We start from the raw sequence: 25,401 nt of genomic DNA, 5'->3' as shown, positions 1-25,401 counted from the left end.
AATCACAGAATTTTTCAAATATTTGTAAAACATGTCAAAATTGGATTCTAAGTGAGTAAACAGTTGTTTGCTAGCCATGTGGGCCCCAAATCCAGACAAGATGTCACTGATGTTAATTGATTTACCACTTGATTAATCTCAGAAGAATTAATGACTAAGCATCTTGAAATGAAGAAATGCATTAACAAGAACAGTACTAACTCTGTTTGATAATGGATTGATTTCAAAAAATGGGTGATTTCTTTCCAGATTTTTTTTTTCAATGTCTCATCTGAAGTTGCCTTGGGATTACACATACCAGACAATACTCAAACCAAAAAAAACCAGAATTGAGAACAATTACATATGAAAGTACTTGTACTGAAGCCAAAAAATAATGACTGTTGTGTCCTTAGCCAATAATTTTACTCTAAGGCACAGCCCTCTTTCTTCAGGCTTCTCAAAATGTTTATGAAACAAAGTAAATGTGAAAAAATGAAATAGGACAAATAAATTGTATTACAGTAATATTCATTTGAGATTTAACTGTATCTTTAAGAAGGCTGCTTAGAAGTAGTAGGTCATCATTTTTGGCCAAATATGATTTCTTCATTCCACAAGTAGTCTCCCTAGTGACAACTGGGCTAATCCTGGAAATAGTAAAGAATTCAAGCTCTACCCTTTTGCATAATTATACCATGCCAAAAATGACTGTTCAGAATAAATAACCAGTGCAAGACTGAAAATCAGCAAAAATATCATTCAATGCAATAAACAAATAGGGTGCAACTTTGGTTTGGTCATTTGTTTTTTTATTAGCAAGATGATATGGTTAGCAACACAAATAATGGCTGCTACATGATCTTCATACCCAGCAATTTGAATGTGACAAAAATGGCCTATCTGAAAAAAATATTTCCCACCAAAATAGCAGATGAGGATTGCTGGAAGAATACAATAAACTTTTCACCAAAGAATCAAGGAAAAACGCAGTATTAAATGGTGAACTAAGAGGAAGATCATCACTCAGTTTGGAAGTACCGAATAATCTTTGCTGTGAGAGAACAGACATAGATATGACCAGGGTCCAGTCTGGGAGCTCTGCCCTGGCCGCCCCGGTGGTGGCCAGCATAGGCACCCAGACAGAGCCGGTAAGTGGGGAGGTGGCGGTGCAGAGCTTGGAGTGTAGAGAGTGCCTGCACTGGTCCTGTGAGGGAAAGGTGCAGAATGGGCAGGGCTGCACTCGCTGCTCCCTGATGGAGGTCCTCCTGCAGCAGGGACTGAGGTGCGGGATGTTGTCAGTAAGCTGCAAGATGTCAGGGAAGCTGAGAGGAAGCAGGACTGCTTGCTCCAGGCCCAAACAGCACAGGGGCCTCAAGATTCCCCTCTAACTCATGGAGGAAAGAAGGGGGCTGTTGATCAGGGAAGCTGGGAATTAGTAACAAAAAAAAAAACAACCAAAGGAGGGAGAGAGCAATTAAAAGCAAGGGGCTTCCTTCTAAATCTGCTGTACCCACCCAGAACCGCTTTGCTGTCCTGCAGGGGGCTGATGAGGAAATGCACTTGCATCAGAAACAGTTGGCTGTTGCACTGGAACAGAAGATCTCTACTGGTGCCGCAAGGAAAAAGCGGCAGGTTGTAGTAGTAGGGGACTCTGCCTTGAAAGGGACAGAAGCGCTCATCTGTCAGCCTGACCCGGTCGCAAGGGAGGTGTGTTGCCTACCTGGGGCACAGATCAGGGATGTTGCGGAGAGGCTGCCTGCTCTAGTAAGTCCCATGGACTATTACCCGCTTCTAGTGATACATGTGGGTGCTAGGGATATAGACAGTAGTAGCCTGAGGAGTATAAAGAAGGACTACAGAGCTCTGGGAGAGGTGGTCAGGGGTTCTGGAGCTCAGACAGTCTTTTTGACAATTCTCCAAGACACAGGGAAGGACCTTCCAAAGGCAAGGAGGATTGGACAGGTTAATAAATGGTTAAAAGGGTGGTGTCATAGTCAAGGGTTTGTGTGTCTTGGACATGGGGCCCACATTTGTAGGCCAGGCCTACTGGGGTCTGGTGGAGCTGCTCTGATAAAGAAAGGGAAGAGCGGCATTGCTGGGAGGCTTGCCAGACCTGTCAAGGATGCTTTAAACTAGTTGTGTTGGGGAGGGAAGCATCATTCCATCCCAACACACCCGGTCAGTTGCCAGCACCTATAATAAATACTCTGAGCAATGCAGTGATATTCTAGCCACTCCAGCCACTGAGCTGGCTTCATTTGGAGCTCGGATCAGATGCCGCTATACAAATGCCAGTAGCATGGGGAACAAACAAGAGGAATTAGAGATGTGGGCACATCTACGGGGCTATGATATAATAGGCATCACAGAAACATGGTGGGATGGCTCCTTTGACTGGAGTGTTGGAATGGAAGGTTACAGGCTTTTTAGAAAAGACAGGCCTGGTAGGAGGGGAGGGGGAGTTGCCCTTTATGTTAGGGATAGGCTGGAGAGTATGGAACTCCATCTGGGGACAGGTGATCAGTTAACAGAAAGTTTGTGGGTCAGGGTTAAGGGGAAATCGGTGATGGGACACATTACTGTGGGGATATGTTACAGACTGCCTGATCAAGAGGAACCTGTGGATGAAGAACTCTACAGACAAATAGGAAAAGCCTCACACTCACAGGCCCTTGTTCTCATGGGGGACTTCAATCACCCTGACATCTGTTGGAGGGACGGTACGGCCTGGCACAAGCAATCCAGGAGGTTCCTTGATTGTGTGGAAGACAACTTCCTTCTGCAAGCAATAAAGGAGCCAATAAGGAGAGGTGCCCTGCTTGACCTCGTGCTCACCAACAGGGAAGGGCTCGTTGGAAATGTGACGCTCCAGGGAAGTCTTGGATGCAGTGATCACGAGATGGTCGAATTTGAGGTCCTCAGGACAGTGAGAAGAGCGTGCAGCAAGCTCACTGCCCTGGACTTCAAGAGAGCAGACTTTAGCCTCTTCAGGAACCTGCTTAGCAAGGTTCCATGGGATATAGCCCTAGAGGGCAGGGGGGCCCAAGACTCTTGGTTAACATTCAAGGATCACCTGCTACAGGCTCAGGAGTGTTGCATCCCGACTAGAAGGAAGTGCAGCAGGAGGGCCAGGAGACCTCCTTGGATGGATAAGGAGCTGCTGAGAAAAATTCACAGGAAAAAAGAGGCTTATAAAAGATGGAAACAAGGACAGGTGGCTTGGGATGAATACAGAGATGTTGTCAGGGTAGTTAGGGAGCAAGTTAGGAAAGCTAAGGCCCAATTGGAGCTCAACTTGGCAAGGGATGTTAAAGATAACAGGAAGGGATTTTATAGGTATGTAGCGGCTAAAAAACAGACTAAGGACAATGTAGGCCCCCTCCGGAAACTTTCAGGAGAACTGGCTATACAGGACTTGGAGAAGGCTGAGGTTCTGAATGACTTCTTTGCCACAGTCTTCACTGGCAAAGGCTCTGACCGCAGCACTCAAGTCTTGGAAGGTGGATGCAGGGACTGTGAAAATCTAGACCTTGGGCCCACTGTACGAGAGGATCGGGTTCGAAACCATCTTAAGGGCTTGAACATACACAAGTCCATGGGACCTGATGAAATCCATCCACGGGTCCTGAAGGAGCTGGTGAATGAAGTTGCAAAGCCACTGGCCATCATATTTGAAAAATCATGGCAGTCAGGTGAAGTTCCCGAAGACTGGAAAAAGGGAAATATAACCCCCATTTTCAAGAAGGGGAAAATGGATGACTCAGGGAATTACAGACCACTCAGTCTCACCTCTGTGCCTGGCAAAATCTTGGAGCAGATTCTCCTGGAAGGCATGCTAGGGCACATGAAAAATAACAAGGTGCTGGGTGACAGCCAGCATGGCTTTACTAGGGGAAAATCCTGCCTGACCAATTTGGTGGCCTTCTATGATGGGGCTACAAAAGTGATGGACAGGGGTGGAGCAGTTGATGTCATCTACCTGGACTTGTGCAAAGCGTTCGATACTGTCCCACATGACATCCTTGTCTCTAAATTGCAGAGACATCAATATGATAGGTGGACCACTCGGTGGGTAAAGAACTGGCTGGATGGTCGCACTCAAACAGTTGTGGTCAACAGTTCAATGTCCAGCTGGAGATCAGTAACGAGTGGTGTCCCTCAGGGATCGGTGTTGGGACCGGTCTTGTTTAATATCTTTGTCGCTAACATGGACAATGGAATTGAGTGTGCCCTCAGCAAGTTTGCCAATGACACCAAGCTGTGTGGTTCTGTTGATACGCTGGAGGGAAGGAATGCCATCCAGAGGGACCTTGACACACTTGTGAGGTGGTCTGATGCCAACCTTATGAAGTTTGACCATGACAAGTGCAAGGTCCTACACCTGGGTGGGAGCAATCCCAGGCACAGCTACAGGTTGGGCAAAAAGGAAATTCAGAGCAGCCCTACAGAGAAGGACTTTGGGGTGTTAGTCAATGAGAAAATGAACATGAGCCAGCTTCAGTGTGCACTCACAGCCCAGAAAGCCAACTGTATCCTGGGCTGCATCAAAAGAAGCGTGACCAGCAGGTCAAAGGAGGTGATCCTGCCCCTCTACTCTGCTCTCGTGAGACCTCACTTGCAGTATTGTGAGCAGTTCTGGAGTCGTCAACATAAAAAGGACACGGAACTGTTAGAACAAGTCCAGAGGAGGGCCACAAGGATGATCAGGGGACGGGAGCACCTCCCATATGAAGACAGGCTGAGAAAGTTGGACCTGTTCAGCCTGGAGAAGGCTGCGTGGTGACCTCATAGCAGCCTTCCAGTATCTGAAGGGGGCCTACAGGGATGCTGGGGAGGGACTATTCATTAGGGACTGTAGTGATAGGACAAGGGGTAACGGGTTGAAACTTAAACAGCAGAGGTTTAGATTGGATATAAGGAAGAAATTCTTTACTGTTAGGGTGGTGAGGCACTGGAATGGGTTTGCCCAGGGAGGTAGTGAATGCTCCATCCCTGGCAGTGTTCAAGACCAGGTTGGACGAAGCCTTGGGTGATATGGTTTAGTGTGAGGTGTCACTGCCCATGGCAGGGGGGTTGGAACTAGATGATCTTGAAGTCCTTTCCAATCCTAAGTATTCTATGATTCTATAATTGTTACTATAAAAAGGAGTCTCTGTGCCCAGCAAATCATTTGAATCGCTAATTTCACACCATCCTTAAGGGCTTTTTGATAAATTTATAAACAAAAGAGTATTAGCTATGTTAATGGGACACATTCTTTCCCAGGTCAGATAGAGTCAGTGTGAATATGCCTATTGTAGCACAGGATTTTAAGAAGGATGGGACATTAAGACAGCCTCTAATTGTTGTGCTTACCCTGTGCTTAGGTGTCTAAATGGTCTACAGCATAAGCATTTCATTCCTGAAAATAAGATAAAAAGATGGACTCCAGTGTTTAATAATTCAGTTGTGCATACACACGGATATACAAAATGTTTTTGACATGCCTGACACCCTTACAGATTCTAATCATCATATAATGTGTAAATAATCCTGTTAAATTCCTGCTTGAAAAGTAAAGAATATCATATGCTTCCTTATCAGAATGTAGCTCTTTCCCTGTAAATGCAACCTAATTTTCTAATTTAGTAGTCTTTTCATTTTCTGACCTGCTAAACCACTGTTCATTCAAATAGTGTATCAAACAAAACCATTTGTACTTCAGAATTAACTCTCAGTTCCTTCTTTGCTCACACCTCTTCTCAGTTCCATACTGCTTGTCAGAAATTTGCCACTCCTCCTACTAATTTCTGATTTGCATTCGATTTTGCCCAATCAGATGACTTTGAAAAAAACCCAAGCCTGGCTAAAGATGACAATCCCTTAAAAAAAAATTGATAGCAACTGAAAATACTGTAGTCAAAGATCAGCTATTAGTTGTGTTAATGATATATACAATAGCCCTCTGACTAAATAGATGTGCAGTTAATGAAATTTTGTGAAAACGTCTCTCTAGAATCAAAAATTGCTGTCAAAAGCCTTTCCACTCATTGTCATATTCCTCCTCTTTTTCCATTAATAGCTTAATTTAGGTACTGGACAAAGAAGAGCAGTGATACACATCTAAAACCAAACTGCTGATGAACACTCATTAAGAACACATAATTTAAACCAATTACATTCTGAGTGTCCTGATATTTGCCAAATTTCACTGTGTAAAGGCATGCTTTAATCTGTCCATTTCAACAATGTCTAAGTAATTTCAGCATATTACTCATGTTTTAAGCATATTTATCTTAAATATCTCAAGCTAACAAATTCTACAATATCAGAATTTTCCATTCAAAGCTTAGCTTTTTGAACATCTTCTTGAGGTAACAGCATTTTTCTGCACAACATAATCTCTACCGATTTATGTCTGGCTCTAGTTCATGTCATTCAGTTTATATCTGTGCAGCATCTCCATAGCTTCTGCAATGCATCCTAGTCTTTTTATGAGTCAGTCTGAAGGCTTTTCAATTGATACAACCATCTTTTACATTATTACATATTGTTTTTTAGGATAGAATACAGACAAGTTGTGATACCACATGGCAGGTATATTCCTTTAGATGAACTGCAGGATAAGCAGACAGACATCAACCAGGAACAGTTTTCTGGTGTACCTGTGCCAAATCCACAGTGCACATAATAGTGGTAGACTCTAGACGTTACAAACTATAATGTTTTCCCCAGAGACAGAAAATCCTAAGTGCCAAAAGAAAACAATCAACGGCCCAAATGCAGGTTGATAATGATGAGTTTCTAAGGAGAAATATCTTGAGAGGTACCTGAATCACACCCCTTATTATGCCTTGTCCAGAGGAAGAATGAAATGGGACCACCCAAAAGACAGTTTGCACAGTCAGCTGAGGGATACCAGCATGGAAACAGCAGCAGCAAAAACCTTAGGTCAGTTCTCAGTTTTAGAACAAACTACAACTGGGCATGTAGGGAATCATTACATTATTATCAGGTTAGTTAATGCAGGCTGTTTTGATTAGCATAGTACCCAGGCTATTAATTTGACCTAGCTGCCAAATCTGATCAAACTGATCACTTTAAATATAGTAGAGCTATGACACTGTACTGCAATGAATCTTAAAAGAAAGACTACAGGAAGACTGCAATCCTGTGAACTTGCTCCTTTTCCTCTTGCTGCAAAAACACAGACTGGGAAAAGCAGATGAGCTCCCTGCTCTGAAAGTGAAAAGCCAGCAGCACCACTAAGAGCAACTTCAGAGATAGTGCCGAACAGCCTCTAAAACCTGAGTCTGGGGAACATTTGGAGAACCAAAAAGCTATAAGGGATAGAGCTGCCAAAATCTTAACTCTCAACTGAGCACATGCCAACTGAGATTTCTGAAAAGCTTATAAAAGTAAAAGGCATTACCCTGGCACCAGAACAATGTTTATCCACTTGTTCTGTTTCTAGCTGTTGCTCCATAGCGCAGACACGGTAAAAACTCAATGAAAAAGTTAAAAATTATCACAATCAAACATGTCTGGTTTTTTTTTGTTTGCTTTTTTGGGTTTGGTTTTTGTTTTTTGTTGTTTTTTTTTTTTTTTTTTTTAACCCAGACTCAGTTTAAGAAATGTCTGAACAGGATTTTCTTAAAACATTTTTAAAGCCAGTTACATAGAAAATTTCAGACTGAACAATTTTTCGTCAGCAAATTTACATGGAACTGAAAACAGGACCTTTAAATGGGAAATACAGGGCATCCTGCAATTCAGGAAAATATATCCAGGTCAGTGTCAATATAATAACTGGAATTGCATAAGTGGCACAGGTGGTTAAAACTCAAAAGAAACACAGGTTCTAACTTAAGCATGTATTTATGTTTAAGTTTTTCAAATGCTTCACAATTAAGAGCATTATTTTTAAAACTGTTCTAAAAATGCAAAGATTCACAAAAGATTTCCAACTCACATGCTCTAGCATTCCCTTTTATAACAGGCAGCCAATCAGTGAAGCAAAGACCTAACTAAAGCTGGTTGACGTAAATGACAACATCTCCTCTTACACTGGAGGCCTGCATATAGAGGTCACCTGACAGTATTTCCACAGTTGCCTCAACTGTCTCATCACCTTTAGCCCCTGACTATACTTATGAATCAGTAAAAGCCTCATAACTTTGATGACACAGAATTATGTTCTCTATATCCAAAACTGCCCCTTGCTAGACAGTACGTTATTACTCTCCTCCTTTCTGTAAGACAACCAATCACTATGGGAAATATTGCAAGTATCTAATCAGTTTTCAGAAATCCAAAGTATTTTCCTTTGACACTCTTGACCCCTTGCAATGTGAACTCAATTTTCCGTTCATCTCAGTGATTGTTCTTGGTTGTACTGCCTTTTACAAGAATGTGGTGCACTCTCACATTTCTGACTGGATCGATGGTATCAGAATTAACTGAATTTCTTTATCTCTTCCCAGCACTACCCTGTTCTAGGCTTGGTTTCATGTAACCAAAGATAAATGAAGTATATAGCTCACATAAAAGGAATCACAGAAGTAAACAGACTCTCCAAAGATGTACCACTGAGTATAGAAATATAGCAGATTAATATTCCATTTCAGGTAGTACTTCTTACTCATGCAACTGCTGTTATCACGGGTTGGAAAACATGCATTGGCTTACAGACAGTGAAACATGCAGTTCATCTGGGGATGTACAATGTATTCTTCCATCAGCACCGTAAGATTTTAATTTTTTTTTTTTTAAATTTGGCTTTTCCAGAGGAACACAGCACAATACCCACTGGAACAAATGTGGAGCATAGTGGCTCTTCTGTCCCTGATTGACCCAGTTTCCAAATTCAGACCTTTCATCAATGAGAAAAAGTATTTCTCATATCAACAGTAGATGGTACTATGCAATACAAGTAGTTCACTTTTAGTAAGAACATTGCTGCCTCGTCTGACTAAATAGATTACACTTCATATCCGTAATTGCTGGTTTACAATTACCAGAATTCAACATTATGTAATGACTAAGAAGTGCAATACAGCCTGAACAGGATCCTAGATATACCAGGAATCAACTGATATATCAATTAACTACCTGAATACCATAAGAAAACCATAGAATATGAAGATTAAGAGATATCCTTTGTGTGATAGTTGTTGCATATCTACATTTTGCCCTCAGGGATTCTAAACAAGCAGTCTGAAACTCAGTTATAAGTCTTTGATTCCCGAGGAGAACATGACACTTGATTCTGAAACGCTGGATAGAAAATAAAAAAAAGGATGTGTTCACATTATTTCAAATTGCAATATTTAGTAGACCACAATCCCAAACCAGGATTTCAGGAGCAGATCCCAGTTGAAAACCAAGTGGAGGGTTCAAATGAGGGTTTATTGAGTGGAAGTAAGAGGTCTTCCTTCAGCTACTTGCCAATCCCACCATATGGGGCTTATCAAAGAAAGAAAGTGGCAAGTCAGAGTGGAAATCCACCTTGCTCATTTTCCATTCATTTAATGTACCTTTGTACGTGAGTTGAAGCAACTTCTTGGCTGTTAGGACTTCTATCCAGGCCAGACTAGTGCTCTGCTCACCTCCTGATGTTTCCCAGGAACAAAACTTGGCTACTAGGGAAAACCGACCCCATAAACCCAAAACCCTCCCACGGCATAGTTTGTTGTGTTTTTGCAGCACAAAGTGGAATAAAACTATACATTATTACAGACATATTCAAGAAGTGTTCAGGACTAACTGCTCCAATTTTTAAACAGCTTGCTATATGTATAATCATAAATAGTTTTGCAAAACCCCTTTCCAACTACTCTTTTTAAAAAAAATTGTATGAACATTAGGGCCATTAGCACAGGCACTAATATGGCATCTAGGGAAGTGTCTGTGTAAAGACAAACTCTGAATGCAAATGAGTTCCAGTAAGTCCTAATGCCAAGACCACACTATCATGTCCTTTTCATGCCATATATTTTAGAAGTATTGAATAAACTACTTGACACGGCTTCAAAAGGTTTTTTTTGTATACTTTGAATTCCTAGCATTATTTAAGATCACATAAGTTGGTAGGTATCAAAGGTGAAAAATACAAACTGAATTTTCAAACCAGATAAGCAGATGAGAGTAACTGTTTAGAAATGGACTAAAATAATCTGAACAGATTCTATACAAACAAATCCAAGTCACTAAAACTGAATTTCCCAAGCACAGATACAGACTGGACAACAAGAGCAGTCCTGAGGAGAAGGACTTGGGGTGTTGGCTGATGAGAAGCTTAACACAGGCCAGCTGCAGTGTGCACTTGCAGCCCAGAAAACCAACTGTATGCTGGGCTGCACCAAAAGAAGTATGACCAGCAGGTCGAAGGAGGTGATCCTGCCCCTCTACTCGGCTCTCATGAGAGGACCTGCAGAGCTGTGCTTAGCTCTGAGGGCAACAACATTTAGAAGGATGTGGACCTGCTGGAGCAAGTCCAGAGGAGGCCACAAATATATCAAAGGGCTGAAGCAACTCTTCTATGAAGACAGGCTGAGAGATCTGGGCTTGTTCAGCCTGGAGAAGGCTCCAGGGAGACCTTAGAGCAGCCTTCCAGTACCTAAATGGGGCCTGCAAGAAATCTGGAGAGGGACTTTTTAAAAGGGCATGTAGTGACAGGACAAGGGGAATGGTTTTAAACTGAAAAAGGGTAGATTTAGATTAGACATTCGGAGAAAATTTTTTACCATGAGGGTGGTGAGGCAATGGAATAGGTTGCCAAGAGAATTGTGGCTGCCTTAATCCCTGATACTGTTCAACGGGCTTTGGGTAATCTGCTCCAGTGGAAGGTGCCCCACCCCACGGCAGGAAGTACATGATCTGTAAGGCCCCTTCAAACCCAAACCAGTCTATAATTCTATTAATATATTATGATATGACTGCCTTGTAATACTAAGGCCTTACTTCATAATCTAAAAGTTCATAAGACCAACAGTTTCTCAAACCCTAAGACTGGATTAATTCATGGGAAAAACATAATGGGAAAGCTGGAAATATTTATTTTCCTTATTTCCTCTTTTTTCTTTCACAGCTGTGCTCAAAAGGTTGGTTGTAAGTACTCTTAGGATAGAAAAGCTGAAGAACATCTACAAATTAATAAAACCAGATCTACGATATTATTAAGATGTCATTGGATCTATTAAAACACAGGCCAACATTTGGAAACGAGAAAGATCCCTCCATATACACAAATTGAACAGAATCTGAAAGAAAATAAAATCAGTATTTTTTTCACCCCAAATCTCTTGTTAGCACCATGCAACAAAGTACTACAAACACAAGAAAGTGACTAGGGTCTTTAGTCGCTGGTGCGTTTTGTCTCTATCACCACATGTGAAACATTAATGCAGCCTTGTCTTTGTTCCTATCATAGCAACTACTAGTTTGGAAAAAAACCCTCAAACTCCTAAGTAGTACATAGCACTAACAAGGATTTCTTATTTGTATAGTCACTAAAGTTCACAAAGAAAAAAGCCTGTGTAAAGTGTAAGCTTCGGTGTGTTTTGCCACAGTCATCAATAACTGGCTGTAAGTATTTTGTGCTGTAATTCTTTGAAAGTTTCAATTACAATAATAGTCTGTTAGAAAATGCATGCAAAGTATCATATAGAACACAAACAATAAATTACCAAGCAAACTGCATTCATTAAGAAACAATTAGAAAAACTTTCAGCAGAATTAAATTTATGCACATACAATTTTATCTGCATGTGCAAGATGTTTAGAATGATTTAAGGATTTTAAAAGCTGAAATTAAAAAAGATACACATATATACTTTAAAACAATAGCATTATATGAATATTTAAAATACCTTTGTTTCTAGTGATTTCATTAAGAAAATTAATCATAATGATACAAGTACTACACTATTTAAGATTATGTCAGCTCTTCAATTACTAACTCTTATGACTATATCTCAACAGCAAAAAGGTATTATGTGTTGAAAACTGACCCATGGTTTCTTGCACATGAAAGTGTAAAAATAATTCTACTGTTATAAATTATATATAATTTGAAATCGCTATTGTGTGAAAATTTTTTACTTCCTTCAAAGGAACTGGAAGCCCCCAGAGGAAACTGTTTTTTTTTTCGAATTTAATAGAGTTGGTGTCCTACCACAGAGAAACATTTGATTTCAAGCAGGACTTGTGGTGGAGCATTCCACCTCAGACCTGCAAATATTATCTAATACAGCACAAAGTAATGCAAAAAGTTTTGAAATACATATTTACCCAATAAATTTCCAGTATTTCTGCTGCTCCATGAAACATATTAAAGATACTTATTACACAAAGAACAAAATCCTGCAGTTGAGAGAATAAGTGTAAGACGGAGATTTTTCTGAGGTAAAGTGACTATGGAGCCACACTATCCAGTTTTTACAGCTGAGGAAATTAACCTACTAAAAAACAGACTTGTGTCAGCATTCAGAAGTTGAGAATTTCTATATTTCATCCTATGTTCATTTTTGTTCATGATAGCCTAACACCACCCCAAAACTTTTTTCAACACTAAAGAATGGACACCACTAAGAAGAGCCTGATGAATGCAAGAGGTGACCTACAGTAGCCTGCAGAGTCCAGCAGATCTGGGCAGCACTGTGAGGGTACTGTAAGACATTGTGAGGATGCTGTACATCATTTAGTGGAAACTATCTTGTTCAACACGGTTTCAAGTCATTTCAACACTGCATACTCTGTTGTCATTTCCATGGTGTCAGCTTTCTGCAGATGAAATAACCACACGTATTTTTCCTGCCCTTGGAATGGTACTGTGATTTGTTACAACAGAGTTTCCAAAACACCTTGAGATCCCTGGATAAAGGCACCTGATGAGTGTGAAAGTTCTTTCCATAAGTTTTACTGTTTTTTCAGAGTATAACTTGGATCTTACTTTGCTTCCAGTGCCAGTGCAATGATGCCAGCAGCCATAGGTGCAGAGGCTGAGGTTCCGGTATGGCTGTCTGTGCAACGCTGCCTCAGGTCTGTGGTGATCTGGAAGAAATTGAATGTGTGAAATTTAGAACACAGCTTTAGAAATCAGAACAGGTTTCATTTGCTCAAATGAGCTGCATGTACATGGACCATATTCCCTTCTTTCATTGCAAGGAAAGTTAAAAAAAAAGGTGTCAGAACACATGACATTATACTCTGAGCCTGAAGTCACTTGTGAACTTGGAGAAGTTTACAAGTTCCTCTGTTGCACTGAAAACATAAATTAGTCTCCATTCTTCTCATGGCATGATAAACAAAAAGACTTGTAAATTAGAAAAAACATGCAGAGTGTTTTAAAACAGCACAGTTAGAACTCTGCCCTTCTACTGCATTTATAGAATATTTTATGTCTAAGAATCTCTAAGTGCTTCACAAAGAAGAAGGAGCTCCATCTTACAGAACTCCCTATGTACAGCCTGGTTATGCCCAGATACTACAGGAGAAGTATGCAGGGGGTAATCAGGTTGCCTGAAGTCACATTGGAACTATGTGACAGAACAGAATACCACTGGGCTCATGCTAAGTATCGTGATTAATCCTTCCTTCATGCCTTATGCAATAATTCACATGAAATTAAGCAACAATTCATTGGAAAGTCCTGATGTAATCACAAATTTGACCTAGACATTACCAGCTAATTAGTTATTTGCAGATCTAAATTGTTACAAATTACTTAAATATATCCTGCCACATATTTTTATATGTAATTTAAAGTAGATAATATGAACTGTAATGTGCACTACCAACTAGAGACACAGTCTTCTACTTAGCATTAGGATATCATTATGAACGTTAGGCAGATTCTTTCTGTAAGACAGTATATCACACACAAAAAATGTGTTTATCCTAAATTCTGCTTCTTTCAGGCAATCTAAAGAGATTATAACCTATGATCTTCTTCCAGAAGAAGTAGTTGCTAGCAAGAGCAAGGCAGCAGAGATAGTAAGCCACTACTACCTAACAGAAGCTCAAGCAAAACCCATGCAGACTTGAGGAAAGTTGCTAGCAGATAGCAGTAGCAGCCCACAGCACGGAAAACTCCATGAAGGTGCCAGAGTGAATGACTTGTGATGCCAACCTTATTCTCAGCATTTTAGCTAATCCCTGAGACTCAGTCACTACGAGACATCTGCCTGGGAGGCAAGGAAGTTGCTCACACAGCTTCCTACCTAAGCAACCAGAATTACTATATCTCCATTTCCCTAACCCTAACCCTAATTCACTAGTATAATACTTCATTTGCAACACAGGTATGCGGAAAGATGGGAAAAGGAGAGATGAGAGGATCAAAAAATCACAAAAAAGCACAGGGCATCTAAAAATGTCTGTCTAGATTTGAAACGGGAAGATACGCAAAATACGACCTGAAGAAACAGCCACATCATCTCTGGGCAGAATGCAAGCAATTGCATGCTTCATATGTTTCATACATTTGCATTTGCCATATTCAGTAGTATATGGATTACATAATTTGTATAAGGCTGCTTAAAGTGCTCATGACATATAAGCATATACAAGCTAACACAGAAGACTTCTAATAGGGAAGGAGCTAACAGCACCAGGAAATTATTACTGAACACAAGCAGTGAGCAAGCGAAACAAAATGGAGGCTTTCAGAAATTGAAAGAGGGATAAAGGCATTTATAATGTCACACACTTAAATTAGTGAACATACCAAAAGTCAGATTTCTTGAATAACAAAGTTCAGAAGGAACCTCTTTTTCCCCTTATTATTTAATATCCTTCATAAATGCACACCTTGTTAAATAATTTCTTTTATCGTTCATCAGGTAAAAGTTGAACCCCATAAACAAAATGTTCATGTAATTTCTTCTTTTGTAATGACTGTATTAATTTAAACAATGAAAAGTGTTGGAAAAACGTTTAAGCATGCAAATCCCATAAATGCCGTGATAATATGAAGCAGTGAAACTGCAACAGGAACTGTCCTAACATGACATTGCCTGTATGTGCAAATGCAAGCAGTGATTTTGCAGTGATTAACATGTTGAAAGACTACAGGATGACAAGCACCCTAATAGGTACAAGATTCCGGTATCTCGTTTGTAAAAACAATGGTCAGCACTGTGGCAAGGAGTAAAAGGGAGATCAGGAAAAAGAGGGCAGGAAAAGGGACTAACACATGGTTGTCTCTTTTGTAGCCTGGTACCTTATCCCTTGCAAAAAAGTGGTGCAGCAGGCGCTTTCCTCAGAAGACCATAGGCAAAGCTTATGGGAGCTCAGGCAGGGAGAAGTGCCCCAAGAGCAGCCTTTTCTTAAGAGACAGCCTCTCTCAATACAGTGAAAAGCACACTGAATTGTGCTATCTGTATCTCTCATCCTCTGGAATAACATGCTTCCAGAGTGTTTTATTGTCCTGTAGCTACAGATATTAAGCACAACAAACCATGACGGCTCTTTATTTTGCAACATCTCTCACATTCAAAGCTGATGTTGTGGCAGCAGTTTGAACTACAGATCCTTATCTCTCTCCTTCACTCAGCAAATATATCCACAGATGTTGTACGGAAAGCTTCCTTAGTGGAAATCCCACTTGAGCTATTTCAAAGCCAAGTTACTAATAGAGGCTGAGATGTTTTAAGTCTAAGTTACCTCCAAGATCTGAGGCATTTTTTCAGCCCTATGGATTCAATGTCAGAGAAGAGTTGCATCCACCCTAAGGAAAAAAAAAAGGGTACAGGACCACCACCAGGTGAGCAAGCTTGAAGAATTAAAATAGTGAACCGTATGAGGGCAACATCATTAATTACAATAAAAGGATGTGGTATCTGACAGCATCATGAAGCTCTCATTAGAGTATATTAGCTGTCATTCTGATTAAGAGTGGGGATAAGCAGAAATTTTTGCATCTTTTGTTGAGTACAGCACATTTGTACGCTTCAAATACCTTTGCAACAACTGCTGAGCTATGAAAATGGTAGTCAGACTGCCCAAGAAAAGTCTATGCCATATTTCTAGGGAGATGAATTATAGCCACTTCTAAATCTTTTGAATCAACCAGATTTGATTGAAGACAATGACAATGTTTCTGGTACTGACCTAGTTTAACCAACATGAAATCAACAACCTAGGACAGACACCCTGATAAAAGGCAGAGAAAAATTAAATTAGTCACCACAATGTAATACCTGCCATATGCAGAAGCCAACAGCTTTCAGAAAGTCCATGTATTTATTAAAGAAAAAGCTCTAGAACACTGCAACAGTTTTATAGAAGTAACTTCCTCTGAAGAATTAAGGAGATGCCATTTCTGTACAGTCATTATTGAGGCTGCATAACCGATCTTTCCATAGTTTCACTGATCGGGACGTTAACGGCTAAGGTAAAAAAAAAAGGATTTCCCTTAGCACTCACTGTTCATTCCTGAGCCTCTGCATTTCTTGCTATTTTATGTTCTGTGACATGAGCTCTCTGAACTTACTGAACCATTATATACCTTCTGGTACAGGTCTTCAAGATATGTTGATTTCTATGAAACTGTATCCCTAGAAGTGACATGGGTTTAATGAAGATCTACTGATCCTTCTCATATCTTTTGTGTATCTGAAGCTACTCAAAATTGAAGGTGCCAGGTTCTGTGTATCTTGATACACTGAAAGTTTCTGAACAAGAGCAGTGGGGGTTTTTTTTTGTGTTTTAAGAACTGGCAAGACAAGTTGATTTTTTTTTGGGTTTTAGGTTCTGCTTAGAGCAGAACCTAGTTAGCAAGGCAGAAGTGTATCTCAGAAGAGAATGAATTCAGGATATGAACAGGCATTTTTTAGAAAACAAAGAAATAGGTGTAACGTTGAGTTATTTTCAGAAGGTTAAGTCATGTAATAAGTTCATAAATTATATTTGTGAGTGACTTTCATATGTAGATTCCTTAGTGCTTTAAGAAATAACTTGCTATCTGGACATCTATAAATCAATGGGTCCGGATGGAATGCACCCACGGGTGCTGAGGGAGCTGGCGGAGGTCATTACTAGGCCACTCTCCATCATCCTTGGTAAATCGTGGGAAATGGGAGAGGTGCCTGAGGATTGGAAGATGGCAAATGTCACACCAGTCTATAAGAAGGGCAAGAAGGAGGACCCGGGTAATTATAGACCAGTCAGTCTTACCTCCGTCCCTGGAAAGGTGATGGAACAACTTATTCTTGACTCCATCTCTAGGCATATCAAGGATGAGGGGGTTATTAAGAACAGCCAACATGGTTTTATGAAGGGGAAGTCATGTTTGACCAACCTTATAGCCTTCTATGAGGAAGTGACTAGGTGGAGGGATGATGGTAGAGCGGTACATGTGGTTTTTCTTGATTTCAGTAAGGTATTTGATACTGTCTCCCACAGCATTCTCATAGATAAGCTAAGAAAGTGTGGGCTTGATGAACAGGTAGTGAGGTGGATCAAGAACTGGTTGAAAGGAAGAAGGCAGAGAGTTGTGGGCAATGGCACAGAATCTAGCTGGAGGTCTGTGACCAGTGGAGTCCCTCGGGGGGTCGGTGCTGGGACCAGTGCTGTTTAATATCTTCATCAACGACCTGGATGAGCGAACTGAGTGTACCCTCAGCAAGTTCGCTGATGACACTAAACTGGGAGGAGTGGCTGACACACCAGAAGGCTGTGTTGCCATTCAGCCAGACCTGGACAGGCTGGAGAGTTGGGCAGGGAGAAACTTGATGAAATTCAACAAGGGCAAGTGTAGAGTCTTGCATGTGGGGAAGAACAACCCCATGTACCAGTACAAGTTGGGGGTTGACCTGCTGGAAATGAGTGAAGGGGAAAGGGACCTGGGGGTCCTGGTGGAGAGGAGGATGACCATGAGTCAGCAATGTGTCCTTGTGGCCAAGAAGGCAAATGGCATCCTAGGGTGCATTAGAAAGGGTGTGGTTAGTATGGCAAGAGAGGTTCTCCTCCCCCTCTACTCTGCCTCGGTGAGGCCGCATCTGGAATACTGCGTCCAGTTCTGGGCCCCTCAGTTCAAGAAGGACAGGGAATTGCCTGAAAGAGTCCAGCGCAGAGCCACAGAGATGATGAAGGGAGTGGAACACCTCCCTTATGAGGAGAGGCTGAGGGAGCTGGGTCTCTTTAGCTTGGAGAAGAGGAGACTGAGGGGTGACCTCATCAGTGTTTACAAATATGTAAAGGGTGGGTGTCAGGATGATGGAGCTAGGCTTTTTTTCAGTGATATCCAGTGACAGGACAAGGGGCAATGGGTGTAAACTGGAGCATAGGAGGTTCCACATTAACATCAGGAAGAACTTCTTTACTGTAAGAGTGACAGAGCACTGGAACAGGTTGCCCAGAGAGGGTTGTGGAGTCTCCTACATTGGAGATATTCAAGGCCCACCTGGACAAGTTCCTGTGTGATGTACTCTAGGTTACCCTGCTCTTGCAGGGGGGTTGGACTAGATGATCTTTTGAGGTCCCTTCCAACCCTTGGGATTCTGTGATACTGTGATTCTGTGAAAAAGGAAGTAAAAGGAAATGTGATGCATTTGTACAATATGTCTGATAAATGAAAGGCCCCCTATTGATAACTGCATTAAGTTGTGCTTAATCTGCCCTAGCTGCATGGTCTGCAGTTGAGGAAGCTATCTTCCAGCATTGTCCTACAATATTCAAAATAGCAGAGAACAGAATAATAGAAAAAAATACCTTAATTGTATATTAACCAGCATTTCTGCACTCAGTGTGTTCTGAAAGATAAGTTCTGTAAAGTATATCTCTATATTGCCTTTTATTTGCCCTTGTCCCAAAGTGTGAGCTTGTACACCTACACCTATGCTGGCACCCTGCAGCTGCTCTTGGAAGCACCTAAAGTAAACCTAACTCTTTTCTCCCAGGAGTCTATATAAAAGGCATACACCCAGCTGCACCTGGGAAAGGCAGTTTGCACATTTTGGGCATGACAATACATCCGAAAGGTTGGAAACTCTGTTTCCAATAATGTGCTAACAGTACTACAATAAGATTTGGTAAAGCATGAAGTCAAGCACACTTGAAACAAGAAGGAACTCACGCAAGATGATCATTGTGTGTTTAACTGTAACTGTTAGCTCAAGTTATTTCAGGCCAGAATTTGCTTCCATTTAGTTTTGCTCAAAGTCAGTAGATAAAAACCTTAATATGGAAAAGAGTTATGCATAAATTATGTTCTTATGCTATCATTGTACAAGACTGAAAAAAACCTCTGGACTAGAAAACCTTATAAAAGTACATGACAAAAAGTAAGAACGAGTTCATTTGATTTTGATTGTAAATCCCACATCATGTCACATCTTCCGAATTTATTGCAGCGGTATTTTTCTTCCTATTCTGAATACAGGAGCCTCCAACAAACCAAATCACCATAAGCCTTGAACAAACATTGTTACTTTTTCATGTTACAGCATGAAGTTTGAGCTCTTCATAACTAATTTGTATACTGAATATACATTAATACGCGTAATAGAATTTGGAGATTTTAAATTTAATAATAATAATCTATTTTTCTTCTAGTATTATTTTCCCCTTCAAACTTACCGCAAGCTCTAAGCTTTTTGTGAAAAAATATGAAGAAAATCTGACTCAAAAGAGGCAGCAGTCTAAACAAAAATGTGAGATACTATGCAGTGAAAAGGATGTGGGTACAATAATGAAAATAAATACACATTTTTATTCTAGATTCTTGTAGCATTTACAGCAGTGAAAAACTTTGTCCTCCACATTTTCAGTTGTCTTCAGTTCTTGGTTCAAACAAGATTTCTTTCCAAGCTAAATGAGGTTTTATAGGTCTTCAGTTGGACTAGATTTTAATATACAAGTTGGAGAAGAGAATAGTGATACTGTCCTTATCGCTTTCAAAATCACGCTATAAGCAAGACAGTCACAAGGTGACAGCAAAGTCCTTGCTTCCATATATGTGCATACTGAAGGACTACCTAATACTCAGTTTGAACTAGCCTCACAATTTCATGTAATTTCCCACTGGGCTGCAGCATAACAGAAGCATGTAGCTGCTATCCATTATGAGAGTTAACTGGATTAAACACAACACAGAAAGCCACTGACTGCATTTAATGCACAGTGTTTCGCTTCCTCACTGAAGGTGTCTGGAGGGGGAAACATGCTTGCCTTGCTTTAAATACCAAGTAGCAAAACACCCTCAGGTAGGGTGTGTGTTTCAGAAATCAACTGAAACTGAAGTGCAGGAAAAATAGTCTTGGAGGGAATATTTATGGTCTGCTATTCAAGCATTTGAGATCAGTGCATCTAACCACACACATAACATCAAAGCTGTTTTGCACAAAAGTAGTCAAGGGTAAATTAAATTCTGGTAAACAAAGAATCAACGGATTTGGGCTACTTCCTATGGCTCCTCAGTACACTTATGTTTTTACCATTTGCTGTGCAAAATGATACACTGTGTAGGAATAATCTGAAATTGGCATATGTGACTGGACTGCTCCCAAAGGAATGTAGGATCTGATTAGTAAAAGCAATCAGTGCTTACAGAACTGATGGATTTCAATTAAAATTTATTTTTACTTTTCTCCAGTAGCCTGTGCGAGATCTCCAATGGAGACATTGGAGGATGTTTTTAAAGAGGCATATTTTTAAAATTTTTTTCAATGTTTATGTAAGATCTCTTCATTATTTCCCAAATTATGAGATAATATATGTTTATTCTACATATAATAAGTAATGTCTCTTTTGTAAAGTATACTTTTTCAAAATCTTACAATAAAGTAAAAAACTACGTACTAGCACAGTGCACAAATTCTGGAAGTGATAGGTACTATACTTCAGCAAAACAAAAAATATTTCAGAAGGAAGTCTCTGACAATAAAGGTGAGATCACCTGCACATGTGTTTGATGCTAGTTCAAGTCATAAAGGAGTGACATGTAAGAAATAAACAATCAAAATCAAATTAAGTTGCGGTTACTTTTTGTCAAAGAAACTCAGAACAAACTTCAGTAGCATATGAGGACCTGCAATACCATAGTATAGAAATACCTACAACCAATACCTATATATATTGAAATAGTAATTCTGCATTCCGTAAAAGCAGAATGTCCATGTTATTTGAAAAGAATGGAAGACAATCATCAAGAAAACTACACCTATCAAAAAGCCAGAAGGATGTACAAAGGTTAAATCAGCTAAGTAGAAAACTACAAATAAAGTCTGAGAAACATATAGATATTTTAATAGCTTTTTGTAAAAATAAGCAAGGATATGCTGGTCAACAAAGAAAGTATTGAGAAGTGAAAGAAGCAGTAACTAACTAGCTAACAAAAAGTAAATAAAAGTGAAGAAAAGACACTGGATAGCAAGGAATAAAAATTAGAAGATAGAAGGTGCACAAAGGTGGTAAGGAAGGACAAAGGTTAAAATGTTGAAGCTTACAAGATCAGAATAAGGTATAAGGATGTTTTATTTCGAAGTATAACAGAAGCAAAAGAATCCCAAAACAGTATTGTTCTAATTGTCCAAAAGAATAGTTTAATAGCAGTGTACAGTAAGTGGTTATTTCACTGAATGTTCCTTTTTGGAAAAAAAATTCAGAGCACAGAAAAATGATAAATCATCTTCCTATTTATAGCCATCTTAAATAGCAAGTTTAAATCAGAAAGTTTGGAAGCACCAAAGACTTTTACAAGAGCTGGAAAGGGAGCATGTCAGACTGTACTGTTGATTTTAGCTAGTCTTTGAACACTGGAGAAGTTCCAGAAGACTGAAAGAAAACCCATTCAGTGTCAATATTTGAAAGGCTAAGCAGCATTGTCCTAATAATTTCTTTAATTTGCTAAGCTTTTATCTGGTGTAAAAGAACTTATACAGGATTTAAACTAATTATGAATACATTAATTAACTAGTATATTTATTAGTGGATAACATAAGCTGCTGGAGAATAGCTTGCCAAAATGCTGCAGATTATTTTTCTGGCCACCACTTTGGTTGAAAGTAGTATAATCAGGTTTCTACAAGACACATAATGTGATACTGAACATTAAATAATTAAAATAATTTAAAAGATTAAAAGTTTACATGACAATATATAGATTTAAAATAGTCTCAAAAGCTAAGCATATATAAGAAATCAGACACATACTTAGAAGCAGAGAAATTATGTATGTGCTTATAGCACATATGAAAAATGAGACTCTAGTCGGGCCTTACACTATTTGATTCTTGGCCTTAGTATGACTTAAAGCTTTTATCAAAAATCTGGAAGAAAACATGAGAACCTTGAATGTTGTACTTAGAGAAACTTTGGAGAAGTAAGTGATGATGAGGGCTGATCTGCATAGAGTACTAAACCAGTAGACCCAGTGGTAAATGATTCAATAAAGAGACCATAACTGTCTTTGTATCTACCCCTTGGGCCACTAATTCTGAAACAGAGAAGCAACAGCTCTGAGAGTGGAACTGGACATCACACAACTATGAACACATTACATGGCTGTAAAGCTGGCAAGTCTCAGTCAGACTTAATGTATCAAGAAGGGGGTAACTGAGTTGGCACTCAAGGATACACATTTTCTTGTGCATTTGGCACTGACACAGCTACTACCTGGTGTGTGCAGTTTAGGTACTTCAAGCTCACAAAATGGAAGAAAACATGCCTTTTACAGAATGACAGAAGCAGTTTACCTTCATCCATCAAAAGGGATTAATCGTTCAGGCTACATGGCTAGAGTGAAAGACATTAGACAACTAGAGTGTTTTCACACTAGCAGTAAAATCTGTGACACAACCAAATGCCTAGAAATTGAAGCTAGAGGAGCTCAGATAACAAACAAGAAGCTTTTTTTTAACAGTAATGGGCAATTAAAATTACTTGCCCTAAATTTAAGTGGATTTTCTTTCACTGTAAACTTTCTAAACAAGATTGATTATCTTTATGAAAATTATTGTTGAGATGACAGCAACTGCTGGATTTGAAGGACTCAGGGAGGCCCACAGACTTGCCTAAGCAAGAGGTCTGTCTGGCAAACAACAATCACATCTGCTCACCTTATATTGTATAGCCTCACTTAAATATGAAGTTAGCAAAAGCCTGTCAAAAGGCAGTAGATGGGATTTAATCACAGAAGTGAGGACTGCTAGGAGACACAGTAATTTATTTTCTTTATTATTTATCAGGGAAAACAAGAAACATGCCAGGAAGAGAGATAATGTTTCAGTCAGAAGAAGCAAGTTAAGAACAGAAAAATTACTGGAACAGAGAAGTATCTCAGAACAAGTTTAAAACAAAAATTAGATCATCTGAAATAGGGACGAAACCCAAGAAGGGATGGCCAGGATCCCAGAATCCTGAAAACAAGGCAGACTATTAAAAAAACATAGCTGCAAGAATTTTTAACTCCTCACCACTGCCAAGAGAGGTATCTGCTAAGAACCATAAAGAAAGTGATATTAGATGTGTGCTTACAGAAACATCTAGGGGAAAAAAAATCCCTAAATTTTCTAATCAGGAAGAACATATGATCTGTAAGTTATACAGTAGAATAAGTAAGCAGGGAAGAGGACAATATTAGCAAACCTGATAAACCTAGTAAAAGGGTTCAAAAGGTTAAAGCAGTAATACTGAATATTGAAAAGTATATTGAATTCACTTAATTTGAAAAAGCAGATATAGCAAAGAAATACTAATGGTATCAATAGATTATCAAACAGAACTGTAACAATTTGTTAGCTTCCAGAGAAGATGAAAGGTAATGGAAAATGGATGCTGGCTGTTTTGGAATGAGATGAAGAGTAATACAGGAAAGGTAAGTTCTGAGCTCAGTCTTGATTACAATACATCAGCTAGGCAGCAATCTGAGTGATAGGGACTGTCTTTGAATGTAAGATAGGAATGATGCTGGATCAAAATAAATCTGAAAAAATATCGAGGTACATAAGAAAACTGATAATACCATATATGTAAAATATGAAAACCATTGATAAATGGATTAAAAACAAAAGGAGACTATGTTCTCAGGCCTACTGATGGGCTACAAGATATTTGTAATGAAAGAAATCTGCTTCAATTGCAGTAGCAATAGGATCTTTGAAGCATCACTCAAAAGTGGCAGTAGCAAGGTGAGTGGAAAAACCTGCTACAAATATGGTGTACCTGCATTGCATTAGGCTGCAACATGCAGAGGTACCCATGCTTGTTTCGAAGAGCAGTATGCTGGTCCCAACAGAGTAACATTCTGGGGCTTAATGAAACTTGCTCACATATTATCTTTTCCTAAAGCAATTCATTAATTAGTATAAATGAGTCGTCTCCTCTCCCTTTCCCCAAAGTCCCTATGCCAACACAAACCCATACAAATTAAAAAAAAAAAATTTAAACCATACAATTTTCCTGTCGTAGGATTCTCCACTGCTGTATGTTGTAGCTAGTGTGGATGCACATTCTTCCAGATACCATGGCTTCTTCCCACTTTCAGCGGTGCTGCTTATGGAGATAGTATAGATGCTGTTGGTGTAGCCATCACAGGAGCAGTGGTCACGACTTCTTCCACCATTTCCAGATGCCCAAACGAAGACTGAACCTAAGCCTCTTCGTCCCTGTATGGAAACAGCACAAAAGATTTGATTAATAATAAAAAGATTAATAATTCTTTTCCCCTCAACTGCTTAACAAACAGGTCTTTTCCCAAAAAAAAGACATCTGATGAGAGAAAGACAATAAAAGAAACTAGCTCAGTATGAAGAACCTGAAATGAAAATAGGATTTAGAAGAGTTCAGACTCAGACATCAGAAAAATTCAGAAAATGAGGGGTATGAACATAGGCCTAGGAACAGCTTTTAAAACAGTGTCTGTTTGTTGCTCTGCATCTATGCTATCTAGCCATACCAAGAAAGAGATGTTGAAGACTCAGAAGTATTAAAATATCATACTGTATTGGAAAAGGAAAAGAAATATCATACTTGAAATTAAATCCCTTTGTAATGCATTATACCTTTTATTTATTAATATGCTCTCAGCTATCTCTCCTCGGGTTGCCTTGTGGCAAGGTATAGTCTGGGTAACATTATACACTGTGAACTAGAACATCATTGTTTCACAGACACTGTAAATCACAGAATCAGAGAATACCTTGTGGAAAGGGACCCAGATCATCTAGTCCATCCCATCTTGTCCATTATGAATGCTATATGCACAACACAATATATAAACAAAAATGGACAAAAATAATAGATTCTTATAAACCTACCCTAATGAAGCACTAAAGCAATAGTTCAACACAAACATTTTAAATGTATGTCTAGCTGGGAAAGTTACTTACGAAAGCATATTCAAAATTTCAAATGAGGACTTAAAATAGGTAATTTCACCTTGACTTTTTCTTAATGCACAGAAGTTTATATATAGTTTCCAAATGAATCAAACATTTT

The 25,401-nt window shown here is 39.5% G+C and overlaps 1 protein-coding gene across 1 annotated transcript in view; it reads right to left on the bottom strand.

Annotated features, from left to right (window-relative positions):
- Positions 1-24,569, bottom strand: part of LOC117438844 (proprotein convertase subtilisin/kexin type 5-like) — a gene marked incomplete at both ends in the record, with an annotated part of 28,608 nt that extends 4,039 nt beyond the window's left edge. The window contains 2 exons of the mRNA XM_034074230.1: positions 12,914-13,014; positions 24,357-24,569. Of these exons, the coding sequence (XP_033930121.1) occupies positions 12,914-13,014; positions 24,357-24,569 (314 nt within the window). The remainder of the gene's footprint in view (positions 1-12,913; positions 13,015-24,356) is intronic.
- Positions 24,570-25,401: the final 832 nt, after the last annotated feature.

This window comes from Melopsittacus undulatus, unplaced genomic scaffold (assembly GCF_012275295.1).
Source record: "Melopsittacus undulatus isolate bMelUnd1 unplaced genomic scaffold, bMelUnd1.mat.Z mat_scaffold_708_arrow_ctg1, whole genome shotgun sequence".
In the NCBI taxonomy this organism is placed as follows: domain Eukaryota; kingdom Metazoa; phylum Chordata; class Aves; order Psittaciformes; family Psittaculidae; genus Melopsittacus; species Melopsittacus undulatus.
This window is presented reverse-complemented; position numbering and strand designations above follow the sequence as displayed.